We start from the raw sequence: 26,784 nt of genomic DNA, 5'->3' as shown, positions 1-26,784 counted from the left end.
TGATCTAAGAATAGCAATAGGATGGATAGTGATGAAAGATGAACACAGAAGCATTCGAAACCTTACATCACGCACGACGTTCTCACCCTCCAACCGTTCATTTTATGGAAAGTCGTAACCCACACCACAACCCAACCAAAGATGAAAAAGATTACAATAAGAGCAAAACGAAGACGGCGCGCGGAGGGAATGCAAGGCAATGGAAGGAGAAGAGCACGTGCGCACGTGACGTCTCTAATCTCTGCCTTCATAATATTTGGTCTGGTTTGGGAGTGTGTGAGCAGTGTGGGGCATATTCGGCTTTGTCTGCATAAGAAAAGCATGACATCACAAGTGTGATGACAGTTTCAAACTCTCTCCTCACACAACCATTCCTTCCTCTATCGTCCCTACACGTGTCGAATCATCCTCCCTTCATTGCCACGTGTCTCAAAATCACGGGCATCCCTTTGGTACATTTAACTTACCCAACCCTACTCTTCCCTTCGTCTAAACTCGAATCCCCCTTTTCCCCTCAACCTTATTTTGATTGACATGAAATGATTCAATCGTAGTGCTTCCCTCTCTTTTCGTTCAACGTTCATTCACCCATAATAAAGACCCTCAAAAAAGTTTTGCTGTATATGCAGTAGAGGGAGTGAGTTGAAGAGTGGTGATGATGTATAACATGGATTCACCTTCAGGATCTCACTCTCAGCACCCACAGCTGCCTCCTGGGTTTCGTTTCCACCCCACAGATGAAGAACTAGTGGTTCACTATCTCAAGAGAAAAGCAGATTCTGCTCCTCTTCCCGTTGCCATCATCGCTGATGTTGATCTCTACAAGTTCGACCCATGGGAGCTCCCAAGTATGCAACTTCATCGCACCCCACCTTTTCTTTTTCTCCTTTTCAAAACTTGGAATATGTGTGTATGCAACATTTTAACTTAATTTTTTCTTTGTTTTTGTTTTTGCTGTGTTTTTCTGTTTTTCAGGTAAGGCAGCGTTTGGTGAGCAAGAGTGGTATTTTTTCAGTCCGAGGGATAGGAAATACCCAAATGGGGCGAGGCCAAACAGGGCTGCTACATCTGGGTATTGGAAAGCTACCGGAACTGACAAGCCTATACTTGCATCTCATGGACACCACAAGGTTGGAGTCAAGAAAGCACTTGTTTTCTATGGTGGGAAGCCTCCGAAAGGGGTTAAAACCAATTGGATCATGCACGAGTATAGGCTTGTTGATAATTCCTCAAATTCTACCTCAAAACCACCACCTCTGGCTCCTCATCATGCGCACAGTAACAAAAAGAGTTCATTAAGGGTATGCATGCCATCTATATGATTTATATCCTATAACTGTTCTGTCAATTAAATAACTAAAAATTTACACTATATTATATTATTGAATACGATCATTTTTATTTTTTATGTTATACGCATACATAAAAAGTTATAAATAATTTTGTTTTCGCCAAAAGTTATAAATATATAAAACAATTTTATTTTATATAATCTAATTGTTTTTTGTTGAACTAATTGATTTTCTCAAAACAATTTTGTTTGGCAGCTTGACGATTGGGTTTTGTGCCGAATATACAAGAAAAGCAACAGTACCATCAGCGTGCCGAGAGTACCCATGGTGGATCAAGACAGGGAGGTTTCTACGGAGAGTACTATGTTACAAACTTTGTCAACTTTGTCAATGGCTAATAATAATACACATCAGAATTCCAAATCCACGTCTTCGAGAAGCGCAAGTTATGGTCCTCTAGGACTCGAAAATGATGATACTTTTTTTGATGGATTCTTAGCAGCTGATCAGAGCGTGCAAGATGGTTGTGATTCCCGCCAAGTGTCTTCAAACGCGAGGGGAAACTTCCCTGTGAAACAAGCACTTTCATCACAGTTTTGGAATGACACAGGCTCATCTTCTTCAAGTAGGCGATTCCATTGTGATCTTAGTAATGGGAGCAGCACTGCTGAGGAAAATAACTCCTTTTATTCTCTGCTGGGCCAACTTCCACACAACGCAACGTTTCACCCAAATGGGCTTCTTGGCCATGTTGGTGATGGTGTTTTGAGGCAACAAGTTCAACTTCAACTTCCAAGCATAAATTGGAAAGCTTAAAGTGCCTTTGGATTCACGGGAAAATGATCATGGATCTAGGATGCTCCTAGTTATAGTTTCTACGTCAGATTCACATTTATAGATTTTTCAACGTGTTTCCAAATACACTGTAGTGTAATTAGATACCAGCTTCAATAATGTACGTATATATAGCTGCCATTGTAGGTACGTTAAGTTTTAGGTTGAGTTTTATTATTTTGCTATATATGAAAAACACAAGAGGGAGAGAGAGATTGTAACTGTTCGCGTGTATGTGTGACTTTTGTCATTGTCATTGAAGCTTGTACTAAATTAGATGATTCACTAGAACAGTACTATTGTTCTATATCCACAACACTACTATACGATAGTTGAGTCCTTAGCGCATATCAAGTAGGGTTTTCTGGTTGGCCAATTAATAGGAAACAACATGAGTAGATTTCATTAGGAAGATAATCAAAGTCCACTTTGATATAATTTGTACGATTTTAATGAGGTTATGTCGGTAAAAGATGCCTTTCTTGTCACTGTAAGTATATTAACAACAACCAAGCCTATGCAAAAGATATTTTATATGCAAAATGCTAAATAATACGGATTCGTTTTGGACGAACAGTACACGATATCATACTCTGAATTCCACTAAAATTACTCTTCTTTTTACTTTTTTGAATTTATTATTCAATTAATAAGATATAAATGAACTCTTTTGAGCAATTTTCGTATTTATATATGCGAAGAAAATGAGATGGATTAAGGAGTGAGAAGATAAAATATAAACGAGACTAGTTGAATAGTTTATTGACTTATTCCGTATAAGAGAAACCGGGTGACATGGTGCCAGTATTTAATTTCTGGTTTTGTTTATGACCACTAATCAAGTCACTTGAAATGTCTGCAATGGAAAAAGTATGCATTTATATGATATCTGATAAGGAGCTAGCTAAGCGTCTTACTTTCTAATCATCTCCATCAGAACATGATACTTAATATATAAGAGAAATATATGGGAAAGAAAATTTAAAATTCTTATAACACTCTGCACGTTGAAGTTTGATATAGCATGTCCAAAAGTATAAAGTCAACTGCATAAAGTTGGTGGGATCATGACAATATAAAATTACAATATATAGCGTGGAAATGAGATTATGATTTTTTTTGTTCCTGTTTTTCTTTTTCATGAAAATTAATATTTTAAGAAATATTTTTTTTAAAAATTAGTATGTTTTATTTAAGATTACAAAAAGCATTTAATCATTTTAAGAAATTACTTTGAATAATTTCTAAAAACACTGAGAGCCTCCCAATGTCATCCACATTATGCATTATGATTCATATCATTAAATATTGATCGTTAATTTTTGTTATCAAAATGGTACACATTAAATCTAAACAGGTCCTAAAATTATAAATATCTTTCAAAATATAAAATACATTTTATATATAACTAAATGACAGATAATTTTTACTTTACAGAAAAGCTTTTGATAAATCAATTTTTTTACATAATCATTAAATTATATTTTAAAAAAATTAAACCAGCTAGTCCTACATTCCATCTTGTAAGAGTACTGAAAAAAGTATTTATATAATATCTTTATAATTAAACTTTTTCAAGTTATGATTTCGATTTTAGAAACTTTTAATATGTATTTATGTGTGAAAATTATTAAATTAAATGGGAACGACGTTTTAATGAGTAGATCATTTGGACAGTTATAATGAACCATAATTCTGTCATTATTGTCACACAATCGTGTCAGATGCACATCATATAACATATTCTATAAAGTTATGTTAAAATGTAAGTCTTTTTCTCAACCACCAAAAAGCAAAGTGTGATCAGTTCTCCCTTTCCAGTGCAAATAACAAAGCTTTTGTTTTTCTCTCTTGAAGTAAAAGGCTGGGTAATATTTAAACCAAACTGTTAAAGCAATATAAATGTTAGTAAGACAGTGTACAATACATTTTCTTTAACAAACTTTTTATTATAATTGATTAAAATTTATTAAAAATATAAAAATTATGTAAATTTTTTTTAACTTTTAAATTAATATTTTTCTCTCATATTTTTATAATTTTTAATAAATTTTAGCTAATAATAAAAAATATATTGCTAACATTCCTGTTAAAACAAATTGATATGCCTCAAGAAGTTCTGACTTATTGAATCGAGCCTATGATGTATTAGAAAATTTTTTTATCTTATAACTTGTTTATCGTTATTGTTATCATAAGGTTAACTTCTATCTAGTACTTGTTTATACTGCTACAGTATTTTATTTTTTACAATTTTTTTAAACTTGTCTGTGCAGTAATAATTTACTTTTGTCTGAATCAAATTAGTAAATAATTATTCGAGACTGAGAAAGAGAATCTGCATAACAACACTTGAAAATTAAATACGTTAATTTCAAGTTAGAAAAACAAAAGTAAATAAAGAAAAAACAATATGTGGGTAGTATGAAGCCAAATATACGAAAAAAGATTATTATAATATATGACAGGAAAGAGAAAGATTTGCTCCTTACTTTGCTATCGAATGACGTCTCATTATTCCGAGTCACAATCACGTATTTGATTTAATTGATTGTACGCAAGGATTAGATAAATCAAAGCCAAACCTTCACCATGAAATTTTCCCTGCTTAGCTCTAATGTATCGCTTTGGTATTGGCTGCTCAGAAAGCACCAAACTTAGTTGTCGTGTTATCTCTTTCGTTGGAATTCCAGTATGTCTCTAATGTATCGACATGTCATTGGCTATTAAGAACAAATTTACATTTAATAGAGAGCAGTACCTCAAAACTCAGTGAAAACAACAGTGTCCACTTAGAGACAACTGTTTCAATACCCACAGCTAGCTCATTTTTTGAACGTAAAAATTACTTCAGCCATGTATTCAGTTCAGTTATACCACTGGAAATATAAAAGGAAAACAATTAAAAGGGATGCTTTATAAATTAACCAAGACTAGAATATATATATATATATATTTATTGTCAAGAGTGAAACAAAAGAAGAACTGAACTATGACATTTTGTAATTTTCGAGGCGTTGAACGGTACCTTTGAATTTGCTAGCTCGAGTATGCTCACGAGAGTTCTAGTAAAAGTTTATTCGATATGCTATTGTGTATATAATCATTGCTAAAACATGTGAAAAATATTACACAGTGTCGCAATTAGGAATAATTTTTTAATTCTTTCTTTATATTATAATTTTTTATTTATTAAAATTATTGGTATAAATAAGATATATACTTTATGTTTTATCACCGCATTATATATTTGTAAAACCTTTTAATTAATACCGATTGGTATTTTATTACCTTTTATCTCTTTTTTTTCTTTCCATATCTAAAACTTCACAAGTTTAAATATGAACCTATTAGTATTAGAGTGAGATCATCTTACAAAGAAAAGATGTGAAAATAAAGTAAGTTTGTTAATAGCAAAATAGTGATAAAACAAGTCACAAAGATGACATTAGTTTGTTACCATGTTGAAATATGGTGGGGATTTAAGTATATAAAGAAGAGAAGAGAAATAAAAGAGAATGAAACACTGATTTCTTAAATAAGATGTAATAGGTATAATGTATGATGATAAAAACATAAATCGCTATCTTCTATTTATATAAGTAATGCTATCTAGATAAGAAAACAAATCGCAATATAATAAAACTTTAAGAAACTAGAAAAATCAATCTTAAAAATATTCTAAAATATAATTAAGATACTATTTAACAAATTTTTTTATGAAAATACTATTTAACAAATTAAACTAAGGAAATAGCTAAAGACTTCTTGTATATCATTAATAAAAATATATTTATTTCTTATTTAATATTATATAAATAAAAAAATAGCATCACTCTTCCCAAAAGCAAGCAATCCCTTTTGCTAGATATTATTGTTCCTATGCTATTAAAGTAGGTTAATTGAGAAATAAGTGTCGACTCTGACAGTACCCACGTTATCAAAAGAGGCCAGATCAAAGCTTAAAACTTTATAAAATAAAATGCATAAGTTATAAAAAAATTTGCGTATTCATTTATTTATAACATGTTCGACCAATATGTGTGAAGTTCGGTTTTTTTTAAAACGGTATAAACTTTGGGTTTGAGCATGATATTTGTATGAGGCCCGGGTTATATGCAGACAAGCCCAAGAAATATACATTATTGTAAATTGTAGACAGCAAATCCATGAATAAAAGGAAAGCCTGAAGACAATAATTTAGCGCTATCTACTGTGTGACCTTTTTGGGCAATATTGTGATAGAAATTATTTTTAAGAGTAAAACTCATAAATTAGTTTCATATTATTTTTTTATATTTTAAATTATTTTATTAATTCTTAACTTAAGTTAACGTAATATTTAAAAATTATTAATTTTTGTTAATAGTCATTTTCAGTGACACATCATATGTTAAAATAATATTATTTTATGCAAAATTAAAGACTAATTTAATTAAGTTTTATCAAGATTGGTAATGTTATTTTTAACATTTTGTCTCTCTTAAATTCTTTGACCTTCTCAAACACCCACACTGTCTCTTCTCTCTCATTCATTCTCTCATCCTCTTCAACCACTGTAAAGACCTAAAATATAAGAACTTTATCCAATTGTTTAGAATTTGCAAACTGCGAGTCAAAGCCACCAACTCCACACCCCAATAATCCTACCTTTATCATCGGCCACTATAGGTTTTCCAAACAGATATTTCTTTATCACAAATTGAATGTACATATTCACCCACACTCTTTTCACAACTGAAACATACACAAACTAACCATATACTGTATTAGGTCTCCTTCCTTGAATATGAACACATCCACCATCATTCACTTTGTTGAAACAATCGTTAGACCATTTCATTGCAATTGATCTAAAATGCAAAGTACCTCTACATTTGTAGACATCTCTGCAATTGCATTCCAATTCAAGGTTAAATCCATTGAAAAAAGTGATAAATGTAATTGTAATAACAAGTTACATTAGTAACTCCAACGTTGTAATTCAAAGAAGATAAGAGAAAGAGACGGAGAGGGGAGGTAGTGAGGGATTTAGAGTAGATGATGGTATAGGAAGTAGAGCTAGTAGAAAGTGACAATCGTAAACAAAAACTTTATGAGTGAGAAAAAAGAAACTTCAATAATAACAAAAATTAGTTAAATTAAATTTTTACTTTGCATGAAATGACGCTTTTTTAAAATTTAATGTGTCACTCAACGTGACGTATGAATAAAATTTAACAATTTTTTTAATTGTTAATTATTATAGGAGGATTTATTTATTAAAAGTTTATTAGACTAACAAGATAATTTTAAAAATAAAAAATTGAATATACATAATTGCTATTATATTAATTTAATTTATGGGTTACTCAACTTACTCTATTTTAAAATTATTTGCACCAAATCGTAGGAAGTTATAGCATAGATACCAAGACGACATTTTTTATTTTTATCGTTGGGTTTGTTGAAAAATTGGAATGCAACTGAAAAGGCTGAATTTTATTCAAGCATGAAAAGACACGTTTCCGCTTAAGCAATTGACTTTGTATGTAAAACATATTCCTACTCCCCTCTCCCTAAACCCAACCCAATGAATTGCGGCTGTGGAACTATTAGAAGTGCCTTCTATTGAAAGTAAAAACAAACGTGAACTTGTAGACCTAAAAATCGTACTTCATCTGTTCTTTTAAAAAACTGTTTTTTATTTGATATTTTAGAAATTAAAGTAAATCAAACCACTAACACCTTTATTTGCAATATTAATAGTTCTTATTGTGGTGGTGGTTGGGCGATTCAACGAAAATAGTGGTGGTTCCTTGGCTTCATTTTGCCAACAACAATGGAGTTCGCCCCCATCCCTCCGCTCTAATCACTTCGAATCCCCAATGGTCAAAATATTTAGCGACTGTTGGTATCCAGAATTTTTTAATTTTTTCAGGAATATTTCTTAAAAAGTTTTTTTATCTATATTTAATATAAGATACAAAAAAATATTTTTATGTATGTAAAATTTATGAAAAACTTAAATTACAAAAAAATTAAAATTTTTATTTTTTTATCTTCATAAATAGTTATCCTTAACTTTTTTAAAATATAAAATTTTTAGATAAAAATATTTCTTTTTATTCTACTTCACTTTACCAATTTTAAATTATTTTTTTTACTTTTTTTTTATTTTTATTTCACTGTCTCTCATGCTCCCTCCTTTATAACTGCTTTAATTTTACTTTTTAGTAAATTTTTATTTTTATTTTTGTTTATTTTTATCTTTTAATTATCATTATTTGTTTGTACTACTTTACTTATTTTTTTTTCTTTTTAATTTACCTGTCATCATTATTTGTAGAGTTTTATATAACTTTTATTTTAGTTAAGGGTATTTTTGTAAATATCATTATTTACAAAGTTCTATATGACTTTTATTTAAATTAAAAATATTTTTATATAAAGTTTTTTAGTACCATACATGAGAATAAAAAAAAGTAAAAAAAGATATAAATGTGTTTACTTAAAAATCAAACATATAATAAGTTATCCAAAAAATATTTTCTTAAAAATCTCACTAAAAAAGATTCATGCAATAAATGTGTTTACTCCATAAGCAATATACGAGACATTGTATGGTGATTTATTTGAATTTAGTAGTTTTTAATATTTTTATGTATTATATTAAGTTATTTAAAAAAATAAATTTAAAAATCCTTATAACTTTAATTAATCTAAATTAAATTAAATTTTAATATATCATATATAATAATAATAAAATATTTGGCTGTTAACAAAAATCATTAATAATATAAACTGAATTTTGACGAACGGTTGTATTAATGATCCATTGATAATTTTTTTCATTTTCTATCTTTTATTAATTTTATAATTTATTATTTAGTCATTAAAATTCAAAAATATAATACTTAAGTTTTGTTTAAATTAAAATTTATTTATTTAAGTGAATATTTAAATATTTTGTGTGGTTTAAATAAATTAATAATTACATAAATAATATTTATTTAATAAGCTATTTTTTTATAACATTTATTTAAAAAATATTTGCCTAAATCATTATAACGGTTTAAAAAAATTCATTTGAGTATATATCATTTATTTGTTAATTCATGTTAGTCGAGTCCATCGTAATGATTTTATTGGTCTTTGTTTGTGTTAAAAATATTTGTATTATACAGTAAGAACTTATGCAAGAAAGGACTAATTTATTGTGCAATGTTTCATGACAAAAACACTTTCGGTTTGAAAAATAAAAATTTACAAATATTTTTTTAAAATAAAACAATTTTATTTAAATCTAGTAAATATTTTTAATTATTAATTAAACTTAAAAAATTAAAATAAAGACACGTTTTATTATTAAAATAAACTTAAATAATATTTTTGTAAAATTATTATAAAAATATTATTCACATCTCGTCTTTAAAAATAAAAAATATGTTTGATTTATTTTTTATAAATAATTTTTAGATTTAAAAATAAATTATAATACAACTTAAAATATTAAAAGTATATTTATTTTTCTTTTTAAAAATAATTTTATTTTAAAAAAATAATAATATAAATTTGTATTATATTTTAATTTTTAAAAAATTATTTTTAAAAAGAAAAACAACATGCTCAAACTTTTTACTTTTCATAAAACTTAGTTTTACTTAATTTAGCCTTTGGGGAGCAGAAACATAAATTGGGGTTGGAAGGGAAGAAAGTGACTAGAAGAAAGTGACTAGAAGAAAGAATGTGCAGCCTGGAGAAGCGTGGGAACGTGTGGTTCCTAACCCTCACAGGCGACAACCAACACCGCCTCAACCCCACTCTCATCCAATCCATTCTCTTGACCCTTTCAAAACTCTCTTCTCAATCCACACCTGGCTCCGTCCTCATCACCACCGCACACGGCAAGTACTTCTCCACCGGCTTCGACCTCGCCTGGGCACGCGGCACCGCCTCCGACTCCGCCGCTGCCGTCGATCGCCTCCACTTTATGGTTGACTCACTCAAGCCTGTCGCTGCGGCGCTCATGTCCCTCCCGATGCCGACCATCGCCGCCGTCAACGGCCACGCCTCCGCCGCCGGGTTCTTGCTCGCGATCTGCCACGACTATGTCCTCATGAGGAACGACAACGCCGTGCTGTACATGCCGGAGGTGCACCTGGCGCTGCCGCTGCCGGAGTACTTCGCCGTTGTGATGAGGTCGAAGATCAGGTCGGCGACGGCGCTGCGCGACGTGCTGCTTAGCGGCGCCAAGGTGACGGCGGCGGAGGCGGTGAAGATGGGAATCGTGGATTCGGCGCACGATAGCGCGGAGAGAACGGTGGATGCTGCGATGCGCCTTGGGGAACGGTTGGCAGAAAGGAAGTGGGAGGGTGAAGTGTATGCAGAAATAAGGAAGAGTTTGTATCCGGAAGCATGTGGCGTTTTGGGATTGGCCCAGAAAGCATTAGCATCTAAGATCTGAATCCGAAATTCATTTGTCATTTTTAGGGTATGTTTTCTATATCCTTTCCTATCAATTAGAACTGAGAATGGTTTTACAATAAAACAAACATTTTCCTCTTTAATTTCTTATTATCTATGTTAAGGCTCCGTTATTAAAAGTAGTGAAAGTGAAGGTTTAATTTATAATTGAAAGTTTATAATTTATTAATTATATTAAAGTTGGTTGATAAAATTATCATTTTTTTTTTTTTTGCATTAATAGACAGGGTTAACAAACTACATAATCCCAATAAGCATCATATCTAAGAAAGGGAACAAGATTCAACTTGTAAGCACACTTATTAGCTTCTCATACCTACGAGAAACATGAAGAATTTTACAAAATTGAATCAACATATTAATTTCAGTTTCTAATTCTTAACAATATTAGACTTAGCAACTGAATTACTAGTTTAGAAATCATCCCCACTGGCAGTTTATCTAAATTTTGATCTTTAATTAAATGAAAGATCTAAAAGGAAGGCCCATGATTCAGCCATAATAGCTGAACAAGGACCTAAATTGTTGCAAAAATTTACGAGAAACTCTTCATGTTCATTTCCAATCAAGCCTCAAGTTGCTTTCTTTTACTCCTTACAAAGAGAGTCATCTACATTTAACTTCAGATTTTTACTCCAAAGAGTGTTATCTAATAATAGATTCTCTCTTAGATAATTTGTAAATATGATTAATATTAAAACCAAAATTAGAATTGATATAATTCACAAAACTCTTAATTTATAAAAATAAGGAGTTACTGTCAATGGCATTATTAGAAGAAGAAAAAATACGAGCATTCCTATTATTCCATAACATCTAGATAAAGACTAAAACATAATATTCCAATGTTAAAATCCCTTTCATAAGCAAAGCAACAAACATGTAGTATATGCACAACAAATTCATTTGTTAAATTACGGTAGGAACAAATATCACAATTAAACGTTCCTTTTTTTTATTATTATTTCTTTATTCATTAATCAGTAATTTGTCATGAGCTACATTCTAAAGAAATATTTGAATTTTTTTAAGGACCTGGCCCCTTCTAAATAAGCCTAAAAATGGGCTCAAAACCAACATTATCAATGTCATAATTTCTAATAATATCATAGTCAGATTTCAAAGAAAACACACCGTTTGAAGAAGGATATCAACTAGTTATATCAGATTTAGTATTGAATTTACATAGAATAATGTTAGAAATCATATCACAAACATCGAAAAAAACAAAAAGTTTAATTTTAAACCATTGATCTTAGAATCTAATGATCTTTCCAAAATTTAACTTAAAGACCATCCTTAATATCCCGAAACAGATCCTTGAAGTGAAATTCCAAACTTAAGAGATAACTCTCCAAATCATAGAAATATTTTTCTTAATGATACCATTAAAGTTTGAATCAATTTTGTATTTAGCTCTTAAGATTTAAACCTAAAGCAAATTAGAAATTTTCAAAAACCTCCAACCAAGTTTAACCATGTAAGCCTTATTGATTGTATACAAATTCCTAAATTCCAGACCCTTCTCACTTTTAGGGGAGCAAATATTCTTTTAAGATATTAAGTGACATTTCTTATTTTCTAAAATAGAACCTCAAAATAAAGTTATTTACATATTTTATTAATATCTTCACAAACTCCGGTAGAAATAAGGTGAGTTTGTATAATGTGATTAGAAATAGACATAATGCTTGCTTGAACTAAAATAACTTTACAAACAAAAGAAAAGGATTTAGTTTTCCAATTAGACAAATCTATTTTAATTTCATTAATCAAGCTATGATAATTACTTTTAGAATCTCCAGAACTAAATATGAGAGAAACCAAATTAAACATATATATATATATATATGACATCGTTGAAGAAGTTTTGTAACATCCTGAATTTTGTAATAATATTTTAATTACTATATATGTATCTATATAGGGTTTTCCATGTGTTTGTATGATTTATTGTGTGATGATAATGTGTATTGGATGATGGTTTAAATGCATGAGGTATATATATGCGTATAGGTGAAATAAATGGATGATAAATATGTTTGTATATGATTGGACTAGATTGATTGAGCTGAGAAATAGGTTAAGTGTGTAATACTGGGGTATTCTCGCTGTAGCGAGAGGACCATGGGAGGAAGGCGTGAAACTGTCACCTTCTCGTTGTACTGAGAGGTCCCTCGCTACAGCGACAAAGTGATAGTTTAGAGTGTAACACCTTAAATTTAATTTCAATAAATAAGGAATTTTGTAACTTTTGAAATAATAAAATTTTCATTTTTAATCCAAATTCTATCAAGCATTTCAAATAAAGAAAATGGGTTACAAATTTTATCAAACAGTGACTTATTCAAATACAACACTTTTCAAATTAATATCCTAAGTCCTATAGCAGTTCTATCCACCCCTTCAGTGAGTCAGGTGCTGATCGTCTTGATTACCTGAAAAATGAATGTAAATGTGAGTATTCTACACTACCAAAAAATAATCAAATATAAAGTTTCACCTCTAACTCATTTCTAATGCATTCATACAGATATAACATGAACAATATCGTTATCTGATACATTTCAATTTAATATCAATGCACTCATGGCACCAATCAATCATGCACACTCGCTCAAGGCACGCCGTCACGCTCACTGTGGCATTGTGATCACATATTTTTGACTATAAATGGTCTACTCCCGCCTCACGGATACCACGTGGGTAGTCACGGGTCGCTCAGCAAAGATAGTGGTCAGAAGTCTAGTCAGGAATAGAGTGTGTGGCCCGTGGTGCACCCGTTCCGTAGTCGGTGTCACCACCACTCCCTCTTCTCCAAGGTATTTCTACCATTCTTATCTTTCATACTCTCAGTGTATCATTAAACCATTCACAACACATTATAATGACGCTAATATGCCTATTCACACATATTCCATTCACGCATGCGATGATCATACTTACACGCGGCACACAGCCCACATTGCATTCAAATACATGGCACTAGGCCCATATTCATTTCACATTACATGACACATAGCCAATATTCATTTATATTATACGGTCCTCGGGCTCACATTTATTCACAATATTCATTCTATCATACAACATCTAGCATACAATTTACATTCATCCATTTCGGGTAACACACATAATGTTTACATATCAAAGCACATATTCCACATTACATTTCTCAATCAACTCATTCTCTGCATGTTTTCTACCTTTTAACTCAGCCACAACTTCATATTCAATCAATTACACATAAAAAGAGTAGGGTAAAATCTCCTCTTACCTTGGATTGAAAACTCACACGTTAAATCCACCAAGAAGTGTTTCTCTTGCTGCAGCAACACGCTCTCACGTTGCAGTGAAAATCAGCGAAAATCTCAGACGAAACTGCATCTTGGTTTCTGCAGAATCTTGTTACAGCGAGATTGCACCCAGAAATGCATTCCCAACTGTCGCTCTGTCACTACAGCAAGAAGATGACAGTTTTGGTCCTTCCTTCCAAGGCTCTCTCGCTGCAGGGAGGACAACCCATAATTACACCTTGCACTTAGGCATTTAGCTCATTTTCAGCCCAACCAATCATGTATACACATATATATACACATATTCACAACATATATCTAAAAATACACACATATATATACATTTAGATTTATATAATTAATAATAATTAATATTACAAAATTTGGAGCGTTACATGGGGTGCAATTCTGGGTGCAGTCTCGCTGTAGCGAGATTTTGCAAAAATCAGATTGCAATTCTCTATAAGATTTTTGCTTTAGCGAGAGAGCAAGAATATCTCGCTGAAACGAGAATATTGCGACACCTTATGTATTTAAGAGGTTTATGGTTAGAAAAATGCATTTATTGTCATTTTCTCTTTGTTCTCTCTCGTCATTTCTCTCAATCCTTAGCATTTTTCACCAATTAAATCGCCCCTTAAGTCATTGGTGCCCTAGATTGAAGGATTGGAATCGTGTTGGAACGTTTAGAGGTGAGTATTTTGAGTTGGAGTTTTCAGTTTTTACTCTTTCTTCATCCTTCTTGATTTCTCATGGATTATTCCATGTATTTAGGATAAGAACTCGTGTGAGAGGTGTTTCTATCGTTAATTTCGTGGTGAGTCTTCACTCTAAGGTAAGGGCGAGTAAATCCCAAATCCTAACCTCTCTTGAATAGTTAAAATGGGAAAATCATAACTATTTTGATAATTATTTAAATGCAATTTGTAATAAAGACTGTAAATAAAAATTGTTTTGAAGGAACACTACGTTTTCAGTAAGCAAACATCGTTTGGGGGTACTTGGAATGATACCAAACCTTAGGATAGATGACTCTACTGTTGTTATTAAGAAATGTGAGTGATGGATTGTACGACTGGATTGAGTCTGGATGTGTCCGACTTCCAACACATTGTATTGATTGTGTGATGATTTTATGTGTTGGATGAATATTTGATGATGATTGAGGTATGTTGGTATTGGTTGAACTATGTTATAATGGAAAGTGTTAAAGTATTGTGAATGAACAAGATAGTTGGTAGTTTCATGAATTGCCGAATGTTGTGATGTTTGAAGCATAATATATTTAGGTTGTTTGATAATTGAATATGCCAAATAAGTGAAACTATATTATTAATATAAGTGTTTGACTATTTTTAAATAAAGAAAATGTTTTCTGTGTGATGTGATCACGATGCCACAGTGAGTGTGACTAAGTGCAGTGAGCACATGTGTGAATGAATTAAATGAAATGCTGAAAAAAGTGATTATAATACGGAAGTCAAAATAGATGAATGGATGTGATTGCAATACAGGTATTGTGGTACGACTCAAAAGGGTGTCCTCATAATATATGTATTATAATACACTAAATTATTTGGTCAAGACTCACGTATTATGACACGTATCCTATAAAAGGGTGTGGAAAGGATTGAGAAATGGTAGTGGTGAGTTTAGATAGCTATAATGATACAATTGAGGTATAGAGTCTGGAGAAGATTTGAAAAATCTTAGGGAAATGAGAGTGGTGAATGTTCAGTGTGAACGAGTGCACAATGATTTGCTGAAAATAAAAGTATTCACAGGCCACACACTTGTATCCTGACGAGACTCCTGACTATGTCTTTGTTAGAAGGGGCTGGGTCGGCACACGTGTATCCATGTTGTTGTGGTTAACCGGCGGCTATATAAACTGTGAAGTCTTCAAGGGATCCTAGGGGCATTAAATATGAAAGTGAAATTAATGTAAAAGTGTGATGTGTATGAAGTAGTGTAAGAGTCATACGGTTATAATATATGTATTGTGACATGTCAGTAGATGTTGTTGCGATATATGTGTTGTAATAAATCGACGGGTGCGATTAAGACACATATATTATGACATATCGATTGACGTGATATAATACATGTATTATGACGTATTGATCAGTAAAAGATGTATGATTTAAAGTGATGAACATGATTGACTATTTGTTTTGTGTGTGCTTCTTTGTGATGACAACTTGGATGATTTGAGGGTTAATGTTAATTTAATCTATGTTAAATAATATTCATAGTATATTATATACATGTAAGTTCTTTGCTTATATTAAACTAGAGATTTAGTGGGGCAGGAGATAATTATCCTTACTAATATTTTCAGATAATGAAAGTGAAGAAAAGAAGATGTCTGGTCCGTCCTAAGATCATAATCCAAGGATATTGGAAGGAAGATTGCTCCGTAAGAACTAAGCCATTTGAGAAATTGTATTGTTTTATCAAATTATAATTTGGGTTGACCAAAGTTTGTAAATGACTTTAATGTTAGATTTCAGAATTTAAATCCTTGAGCAGATTTCGATTGTAAAAAATATTTTGAAAATGTTCTTGATGGAAATTTAAAATTTATGTATTCAAAATGAACTGAATGATTTGTTAGAAGTAAAGTTGAGTTTTATTTGATTATTTTAAAGTTTCAAAGTTTTACCCTTAGAAGCTTGAATTTTGGAATCTTATGAAATTTTCATAAGAAAATATAAAATTGTCTTTATTCTATTATTAACTTCATGAATAGAAATGAATCTATTTCTATCTGCCATAAAATTTGTTTATTGAACAAAGAAAATGAAGGCGTTACAAGTTTCTTTAATAAGATCTCAAAGAGTATGTTGACCTTCCATCCCTAATGATTATGTATTATATTTTCAAATACATGAATTTGACTACACTCATAGTAATGATCCTACCACTTTTGGAGACGTCACCTCTAGCTCTTGTGCTTCTTATTGGCTAAATGTCATGCACGATAAATATGAGTTTTGTAGAGTTACCAATTGGATGTAAACAAATCATATGTAAATGGGTCTTTAAGATCAAGTATAATCTAGATGGTAAAGATGAGAGGTACAAGGCCATACTTGTAGCTAAAATATATAGTCAAAGAGAATGTATAATGTATTGATTATGAGAAAAAAAATTTTGCTAGTCTTTACTAATGATGCTTTTCATGTTGTTATAGCCTTAATAACTCACTTTTACTTGGAACTTCACCAAATGAATGTCAAAACAACTTTTCTGAATGAAGATTTAGTTAAGGATGTCTACATGGTATAGCCAAAGGATTTTGCTAACGAAGGCAACAAATACATGGTTTGTAAACTATGAAAATTCATTTATGGGTTGAAATAAGTTTCTAGGAAATGATATTTAAAATTTGATCAAGTAGTAATTTCTCTTGGTTTCAAGGAATATAGCTTATATCAATTCCTTTACTTGAAAACTAGATGGAGTTATTTTGTTATTTGTCTTGTATGTTGATGATATTCTCCTCGCAAACAATTGTATTAAACTTTTGATAGAGACAAAATTGATGTTGAGTAACCACTTTGATATGAAAGACCTTGTGAGATGCTTCAGTAGTATAAGACATTCAAATTTATCATAATAGGTCGTGTGACACTCTAGGATTGTCTCAAAAAGGATATATTGGAAAAATCATAAAATGGTTCAACATGTATTATTGCTCTCCATGTGCTACACTTGTTCAAAAGGATAATCTCTCAAAGTCCTCAAGATGATAATGAAAAAAATGAGAGAAGTAAAGTCTCATATGCTTTTGTTATTGGTAGATTGATATATGGTCACATTTGTATTCGTCTCAATATTGCTTTTGCTATTTATGTTTTAAGGAGATACTTAAGCGACTTAAGTTTGGGTAATTAGAAAGCCATTGAAAAGGTCATCAAATATTTGTAGGGCATAAAAGACTATTAATGAAAAGATTGTCGCAACCTCTATCAAAATACAAGTAAAATTAATGTAGTACTGGGTTGAATTAACCTAGGTTATAATCTTGTGAACATTGTATATGAGATCATATATCAAACATGAGATGTGCATTCAGTTCAGAAAACAAAAGTGGTGGGGGGTGGGGTTTGTAACTTTTAGGTTATTAAACATTCAAATGAAAAATTTAAGTTGAGAGAATCAATTAACAAAATGTATTAACCCCTAACTCATCCATATTGGTTCAATTATAAATCCACTAAAAATTAGTAATTCATCCATTCCTAGAATTTAGTTAATTAGAACAAGCGTTAATTAACTCTAAACTCTCACGCAAGATTAAGCAAATCACATGTGCTCTAATTTCTTATCCTTAGAATTAAACAAACTTAGGACCCAACTTAAGATTAAGCAAACTGAGTTTTGAAACCCTTGTTAAGAAAGAAGTTTAGATTGATTAAGCAACAATCTCTATTCAATTCCTAACTCAATTTTCAAGAAATTAGGAAAAATAAAATTCAATGGGAAGGAAATTCGTGTTGATAATCACATCAAGATTTCAAGAATCATTATCAACTTACTAGGGATTAATAAGCAAAAACAAGGAAAAATGAAATCGTGGTAGTCACCCAAAGTTTTGACCTAATCCTATGCAAAGTGTGTAATATGCAAATATAAATAAAAATGGAAAAAAAAGATCCCTATCTTATAAGTGGAATCTATTTATAGTAAAGATAACGCTTGTTAGAGTAATTACTATGAGTAGTAAAAGTGGTTACGCACAGGTCCATTGCATTTTTTTCCTCTCTAGAGTGATCATTTTTACTACTTTCACTAGTGAAAGTAATTACGCACAACGTGGGTAGTTACTATGACTACTGGGAATAAACACGCGCAACTTCGTTAGTCAGATAAGCTTGCGCGAAATCACTATGGATAGTGAAAGTGATTACACATAGCTTCACTTCTCTGCAATGCTCTTTGTAGTGTTCATTATTAATGGTGAAAGTAAACACGCACATACTTGCCTCTTAAAAATGGCTCTAAAGTGATTACTTTCATTGTTGGAAGTGATTACTTTCATTTGGCCTTTGGATGGAGCTTGTTGGAGTGATTACTTTAGACACTGGGAGTAAGTACTATCACCCAATTTTCTCTTAAGAGCTCAAATCTTATGGATTATTGTCCAAAAATTCCTGTACAATTATTTTACTTAGCAAAAATTGCAAAAAATAATTATAAAATATGCAAATTGAACCAAAATTAAGAAAATTATAATTAATAACATAATTAAAATTTTTATAGTATTTACATTTTCTAACTACATTTTTTATTAAAAATATATTAAAAAGGTAAGTAAAATATTTACAAAATGCATTATCATATATGAATTTGATCAACTTCACGTTGTTGGCTATTTTGATTTTAATTTTATAAGTTTCCTTAATGATAAAAAAATAAAATAAAATTTACTTATAGCAATATATTTATGATGGCAACACAAGTTATCTCTTGGAAGAGTGTCAAACAAACTCTTACAATTACTTCTATCATGTAGCTACTTGTCATACTATGTGGCTTAAATTCTTGATTTTTGACTTTCACATTGTTGAAATTATATTTAGCTCACTTGTGATAAGTTATAATAATATTATTACTATTTAATTCTTTCAAAATCATTTCTTCTTGCACAAAGCATTTTAAACTTAAATACTTATTTGTTAGAGAAAAAATTTAGAAGTTTCAGACTCGCATTGAGCACATTATTATAAAAAACATGTTAACAAATCCACTAACTAAGGCCATGAATGTTAAAAAAATTTAGATTTATGTAACTCATATAGGTATCGTTAAATCCTTTGATATGTTAGATTAGTAGAAATTTAAATTATAATTTATTCTTTTTTTAGATATGTATGAATTAATATCACTTATATTATTACATCTCTTATATCATTTAAGATACTTAGAGCACCTTTAATTTTACATATTTTATGAAACATTAGCAGATGATGTGTGGATACTTTATTTTATAATATCAATGCTTATATTTTTTAAATTATTAGTTAGTATGTACTTTGATCATAGTTTTTAATTATGAATTAATATTAATTAATTATTTATATTATATTTTTAAATTATTAATATCAATTATGATATTATTTATTAAATTTATTTATGATCAATTAATAAATATATTATTATTAGACTTTAATAAGAATAATTTGTGATAAATTAAATTATTCAATTTTTTTAATATTTGACATATCAAGTGAACTTAGTAATTATCACCTCCTTAAACACAGTATACTTTTTTTCTCTTTCTCTTAAACTCGATAGATAAAGAATAGTTTTCTATTCTCTTGATATTAAATTTAATAATGAAAGACTCTAATAATTTGATAACAAGTACAAACATTTAATTTTATTCTTTAATAAATTAAAAAAGATATATTATAATTTGTATTCGTGAGTTGTGAAGTTAATATTGTAATCATGAAATAATTTAACAAAGAAGTGGTGGTTTGGTTGTGTTGATGTTTTCTTCTTTCTACTCACATTGCTATTTGTGATGTGGTAGTGGATTTGTGGCTCTGGTATTGATGTGTTCTGGTGGAGTTCTAAACAAATTCATTATGTTGCAAACAGTGACCAAGCGAATGACCATTTTTAGTGGTTGGTAGGGGCTCAAGAAAATGGTGACAATGATTGTAGTTGTAAATTGCTTTTAACCCACACGAAAATTTGCAGCTTTGCAAAACTTACCACCCGAGGCACAACTCGGAAGGAAGCATATGTGTGTACTCCAATGATTAGTTTTGCGTCAATTTTGGATTTTGAGACGCGAATCTAACCAGCGTCCATCCACATGGGAATCCAGAGTATTTATGGATGAGCTTGACAACGACAGTCAAGTCATACTTTTTAAACTCGTGTTTCATACTTTTTCATCATATTTTTTAACCTTGGTTATAATAAATACTTTTTTATTTGATTTCTTTTGATGTTTACTTTATGGCGATGTATAAGAAACAATAAATAATTTCATTATATTTTAATAAAAATACTTTTATTTAAAGAAATAATTTAATCTTAAATTTTTGAAATAGGTCAAAAATTTTGAAATATAAATAAATAAAGAAACAGGTGGCGTATCAATACATGAGTTTTGTCTTTTTGGTTTATGGATAATAGGATAACTGAATAGAAAGAAAAGCATAAGAAGGAGTATAATTGCCCAATCTGTGGTGTGAAGGGGAACAGGTAGCGTGTCAATACATGAGCTAACCTATCAACTGGTCCAAGATGTATAATTGCCCGAATGTAGGTAACCAAGGTTTTGAATTGGATTGCCATTATAGACTAATGTGACTGATGCAATTATAATTGCAATGGCCAGATGATTTTGGAGATAAAGAACCTTAATAATGTAACTTCAATTTCAGACTTTAAACTTAAGGACACCAATAAAGACTTTGATTCCAATAAGGAATGAAAATGGCTTCTGGTTTCTGCTGTGAAGAGTGAAGAGTGAAGGTGTTGGGAAACTTCCAGCTCTGCGTTGCTTTCAACAAGAAAAATGTTGTCTATACGTGCAAGTCACTGCAGAAGGGTGGAGTCCATGTCAGTCAAGTTGTTTGATGGAAGTCGTATTCACCAGCCGTGTGCCAAACAGTAATTGTGTTCTGTTTTTATGAAATAATAATAATAATATCTGTTTTTTTATTTTTTGTTTCTTTTCAATATCTATTGTCAATCTTTTCATTTTATAATTATAAAAAAAAGAGTGTGAAAATAAAAGCAATACTCTGATGAATTATGAAGGGACAAAATCTCAAAACCTCAGTGCATATTTTTTTTTTTGTCAGGTCCGTGACAATAATATTGAAGGTCCACCAAATGTTCCAACTTTATAATCACTCAGTTTTTTACAAAAAATTATATAATTTAATATATTAAATAAAATTATATGTTATAGTTTTAATAAAAGTTATTATTTATTTTTATATTATCTATTATTATGTTCATATTAAAATTTTAATTTTAATTATTTTATTTTAAAATTTTACGTATCCTCTTTTATTATAGAATTCTTCTAAATATTAAATAAAAATACATATTTTTATTTTTAAATATAAAAATATTTTATATTTTTAATGATTAAAAGTTATTGATATAAAAATACAATTATCTTTATTTAATATTAATTAAAGATTTTCTTAAATTAATTATATGCATGCGCAGCGTCAATATAACGCCGCAATTTACATTGATGTGGCTATGTTACCCAACCCAAAACCAGAATTTCTAGGGGTTCAAAGTAAAATTAATGAGTTTAGTATATTTCTAAGAGAGGTTAGGTTTGGCTTCCTAAGGAAATAAGAAATAACATTTTAATTTTAACTTTATTAATATTACACTTTTTATTTATTTTAGTTTATTTTATATTTTTACTAATATTAAGGATTAAATAAAATATTATAAATTTTTAAAAGGTTAGAATTTAAAATAAACAATGCTTATAATTTTAAGAATTAGAACGATGATTTACTCAAATAATTTTTTTTTTGTAAAAGATTGCATAATCAAAATACTCATGTAATCAAATGGGAGATTAAGAAAAGTTTTAAATAAGGCTTTATATAATTTTTTTTAATGTTAGCTTTTAAACTTGTCATTTAAAATTGTTTTATGTTTAATTTTGTTTTTGAAAACAAAATAAATGAAAAACTTTTTGGAGAACAACCTTCTAGTTTTAGAAACTTGTGAGTTGTTTGTCTATTTTATTGACACGAAAAATATGAGTTTGTGTTAGTTTAATACAAAATTAGCTTTAATTAATGGTAGAGACTAGCATGAGTTAATAAGGTAAGTGACTTACGAATAAGTAATCAATTTTAAATTGTTAAATGTATTTTAAAATCTATAAACTATTCAGATTTTTTACTTATAATTTAATAATTTAAGTATATGCATATTTATCATTTAATCCTTCATAAAAAATTTTAAAATTTTTCTTTGGACCTTTAAAATCTTTTATTTTGTATCTTAAAAACCTATTACCATCTTTTGTCTTCAAAACTCTATATGTTGTATTTTTTTCTCTTCACCTCTGTGTATATTAGATCTTCTAACCTTATTTTAAGAAAGTATGCATTCAGATACTCATTCAAATGCAATTTGAATACATAATAAAAAATAACTTTTAAATCAATTGAATGTTGAATGTTATGTTAGATTTTTTTAGTTTTTCATAAACCCTATTTATTAAGTTAATGATTTTTAGAATTAAAACTTTTACATTTACTCTTACGGTCTCAATTCATCATGAAAATGAAGTTTTATATTGATATATTATTCAATGCCCTTTTAGATCTTTCTCATGTTCTTCATGTATAATGGTCGTTTTTACATCGCACAAACTCTGCAACTTTTGCTTAAGCCACATTTTTTCGCTTAGGCAAAAATTATAAAAAAAAACTCATAGGAGGTGATTCGCTTAAGCGGGACATAAACTGCTTAAGCCATGAAATATAGTATAATAACGACTTAAACAATGAATATTAGCTTAAGCAAAATTATTACAACTTAAGTGAAATATGAAATATGTCTTTCAATGCTCCCAGTTTTTCCTTCTCCCTCTATTCTTGAGACTTAGAAAGTTCAACGAGTACCTGCATTTTGTTGAAAATCTTGACATTGATGCATAGAATTTGCTAGAAGAGCACTTGAAACTAACAGAAAAAGAGTTAACGACAAAGACTAAATTTTAACTTTTTTAACATTTTAGGTTAAAAATCTAAACAAAAACTTTTATATAAATTCACGAAGTATATTTTGAAATTAATATGTATCAAAAGTTATCATTGGTAATTATATAAAAAATTTACCATGTAAAAGAATAAGAGTTTAGTCAAGGTCTCTATGTATGTCTCTCTATAAGTTTTATCACAAGAAGAGATGGACAGTGGAGACTATATGATAACTTTTTATTTTATATTTAACAATATATATGAAAAATTTACTGTATGAGATACACAAATTATGAGAAAATAATTAGTTTAAGAGCCAAGACACGAGCAAAGGATGAATAATGGAGACTATAATATGTAAGAATCAAGCTATTAAAGAAGCCTTTGAAAGTATTTGAATTTGTTAAGCAAATTCATACAAACATTATTGTTGGAAATTTTGTTAAAGTATAAGAGAATGCAAATTTTAATATTACAAGCTTTTTTTTTATGATAAAAAGTAATATTTGAAGTGTATAGTTTAATTAATTGCTTACTTAATATATATATATATATATATATATATATATATATATATATATATTATGTTAAGACTTTTGTCATAAATTTAGGGTTTGTTTTGGAACACATCTTAATTAACCAATTATTAAATAAACTCTTTTGTATGAGTCATTATACCTTAATTTTGTTCATAAAATTTTATATAACGAGCTATATTAAAAAACTTATTAAAGTAAGTACAAAATAAAACAACAATAGTTATAAATATTTGCAAGTTTTTAAAAATTAAAAAAATTGTCATTGGAATCAATTTAAGAAATTTATTTTGAAATTTCCATAATAAGATAAAGTAACTAAAATGTTTGAAAATATTATGATAGAAAATTTGAAACAAATTTGATGACCTTCCACCTTATTGTATTCATTATTCTTATAAATGCAATGATGAGATAACCATTTTTATGATAATTTGGCTTAAGCTTTTAAATACTTATCAATACCATTTTAAAAAATACTAGTTATACCATTAATAAATGAAAAATATATTATTTAACGGTCATTTTAACTATTTAATTAAGATTTTGAATATTGAAAAGTTTTACTAAATACATTCTTAGAGCTAATGTTAACTTTTATAATTGAAATATATGTTCAAATTAAAATTATAATGAATAATAATAAAAATTTAAATTCACAAAAAAATATACTTTTTATACTTTACTATTTTGAGTTTAAAATTTGTGAGTGTAATATATGACTTAACTAAATAATATGATATTAAATTAAAAATATTGCATTTAGTTGGACTACTAGTATTTTATAGTGATTAATAAATAAAAAGAATATTTTACTTTTAAATTTAAATATATAGTTAGGTGAAGATAAGAATAAGTCCATAAAATAAAATAACTAATAATTTGTCATCTCGCTCATGTAAATGATAGGAGCTTACTATTTCGCTGAAGCTAAACATACATCTCTTAAGTTGTAGATATAATGCTTAAGCAACTACGTCCTCAACTTAAGCAGATTGTGTATCGCTTAAGTTTATAATACTAGCTTAAACCAACAAGTTAAAACTTAAACGATAAACATCTAGCTCAAGTAAAATATATATAACTTAAGCGAAATAAGTCCAGCGTAAGCGAATTAAATAGAACTTCAATGAATAAATTCTAGGTTAAACTAAAAATGTCGCAGTTAAGTTAAAACTATCGTGCTTAAGCTAAAAATATCATACGTTTAAGATAAAATAGCACGCTTAAGCTAAGTCTAAACTGAATCTTAAAGTTACCATATATGCTTATGTGAAACATATTAGTTTATGCTTGTGAGAAAAATCAAGCATTGTTCTGGAATGGAGTAAAGAGGTAAACTACATATGAATCACTGAAGCGGAGATGAACTGCTTGAAGCGGATTTATTTTCTATGTTCAAGGCTTTGTATGATATTCGCTTAAGCAGATATGTACGTGCTTAAGCAAAACAATGACAATAAAAGCTAAAATTTTTCAGATTTATTTCAAGAATGTCTTCCAAGCTATCAATTTTAATTACCACATCATTGTCATCTCTTTCAGGCATTTCACCATTTATATTAGTTTCATTTGCATCATCCGTGTAAGTTTCATCAACTTTAGTTTCGTCTTCATTTTCAAAATGAAATTTACCATCTTCTATGTCTAACAAAATTTCATACAATCCCTATAAGAAAAGCAAACAACACTTTCAAAAATATAATTTAAATCCAAGGTAAAAACATTGCACTACTATTCAATTGACTTTAATGATTGATACCTTTGTTGATCCAAGTACTTCAGAAAAGCAGCTACCTTATGCTACATTACTCATATTATTCTTCATGTATTTATTTATATATTATTAATTTCTAAACACTTTTTGCAAAATCCAAATCATGTCACCCTCTATAAATAAGATGATTAACCTTTTAGAAATTAACATGATGTAGGAGATGTATGACAATTAAAAGTTAAATTCAATTAAACAATATTCTTATCTCAAAAGTCGACAACATAAAATGTCATTATATCTTATAAAATGTTTGCAACTTTGTGCTTGCCAAGTATATTTTATTATTGTCATTTTTACTAATTATAACATGGATTTAAACCTATTTATAGAAAAATAATTAATATTTTTAAATGAAATATCACTTTAACTGAGCTGCAATTCTCTTTAGCTAAACTATACACTCAAGCAAATTGTAACAAGAATTTTAGATTAATCTCTATCTTAGATTAATTTAAGCTACAATCCATATGCTTAAGTAAATATGTGTTAGCTTAAACAAATTTGATTAAAAAAAAATTAGATACATCTCTATCTAAATTTAGCTTAAGCGGACAACGCTGACTTAAGTTAAAATTACAGCAAGTGAATTCTTGCATTTTTTCTAATTCAACAAAATCTCTTTAGTCAATTCTAATAAAATCAAAATAATGATTTTTAAAATAATTGGGATGAGTATACGATATTTTTAAATAGAAAAACTTTACAATTGAAAGTATAATAATCGAAAGGGAGAATGGTTATGTAGGTTTACGGTAGATATGAGAAACGAGAATTCATACTATTAAGGAGGAAAAATAAGAAAGAATTAAAATAGAAGAAAGAGAAATTAAATAAAGCTTTTACAATAATATTCTAAAAGAGAATTAT

General features: G+C 29.1%; 2 protein-coding genes across 2 annotated transcripts; both read left to right on the top strand.

Moving 5' to 3' along the window:
- Nucleotides 1-552: 552 nt before the first annotated feature.
- LOC113848125 (NAC transcription factor 25-like) lies at nucleotides 553-2,342 on the top strand. The gene is made up of 3 exons (XM_027477517.1): nucleotides 553-848; nucleotides 976-1,301; nucleotides 1,548-2,342. Exons 1-3 carry the CDS (start codon nucleotides 656-658, stop codon nucleotides 2,106-2,108), a joined length of 1,080 nt encoding a protein of 359 aa, XP_027333318.1. The 5' UTR covers nucleotides 553-655; the 3' UTR covers nucleotides 2,109-2,342.
- Nucleotides 2,343-9,788: 7,446 nt separating this feature from the next.
- LOC113852822 (enoyl-CoA delta isomerase 2, peroxisomal-like) lies at nucleotides 9,789-16,527 on the top strand. Its single transcript, XM_027483195.1, has 2 exons — nucleotides 9,789-10,599; nucleotides 16,230-16,527. Exon 1 carries the CDS (start codon nucleotides 9,853-9,855, stop codon nucleotides 10,570-10,572), a length of 720 nt encoding a protein of 239 aa, XP_027338996.1. The 5' UTR covers nucleotides 9,789-9,852; the 3' UTR covers nucleotides 10,573-10,599; nucleotides 16,230-16,527.
- Nucleotides 16,528-26,784: the final 10,257 nt, after the last annotated feature.

This window comes from Abrus precatorius, unplaced genomic scaffold (genome assembly GCF_003935025.1).
Source record: "Abrus precatorius isolate BTA unplaced genomic scaffold, Abrus_2018 Scaffold10, whole genome shotgun sequence".
NCBI classification, from domain to species: Eukaryota; Viridiplantae; Streptophyta; class Magnoliopsida; order Fabales; family Fabaceae; genus Abrus; species Abrus precatorius.
This window is presented reverse-complemented; position numbering and strand designations above follow the sequence as displayed.

Coding starts and splice junctions, on each gene's coding strand:
- LOC113852822 (XM_027483195.1), top strand. CDS start 9,853: ATGTGCAGCCTGGAGAAGCGTGGGAACGTGTGGTTCCTAACCCTCACA.
- LOC113848125 (XM_027477517.1), top strand. CDS start 656: ATGATGTATAACATGGATTCACCTTCAGGATCTCACTCTCAGCACCCA. Junction 849..975: donor CGACCCATGGGAGCTCCCAA/GTATGCAACTTC, acceptor TCTGTTTTTCAG/GTAAGGCAGCGTTTGGTGAG. Junction 1,302..1,547: donor ACAAAAAGAGTTCATTAAGG/GTATGCATGCCA, acceptor TTTGTTTGGCAG/CTTGACGATTGGGTTTTGTG.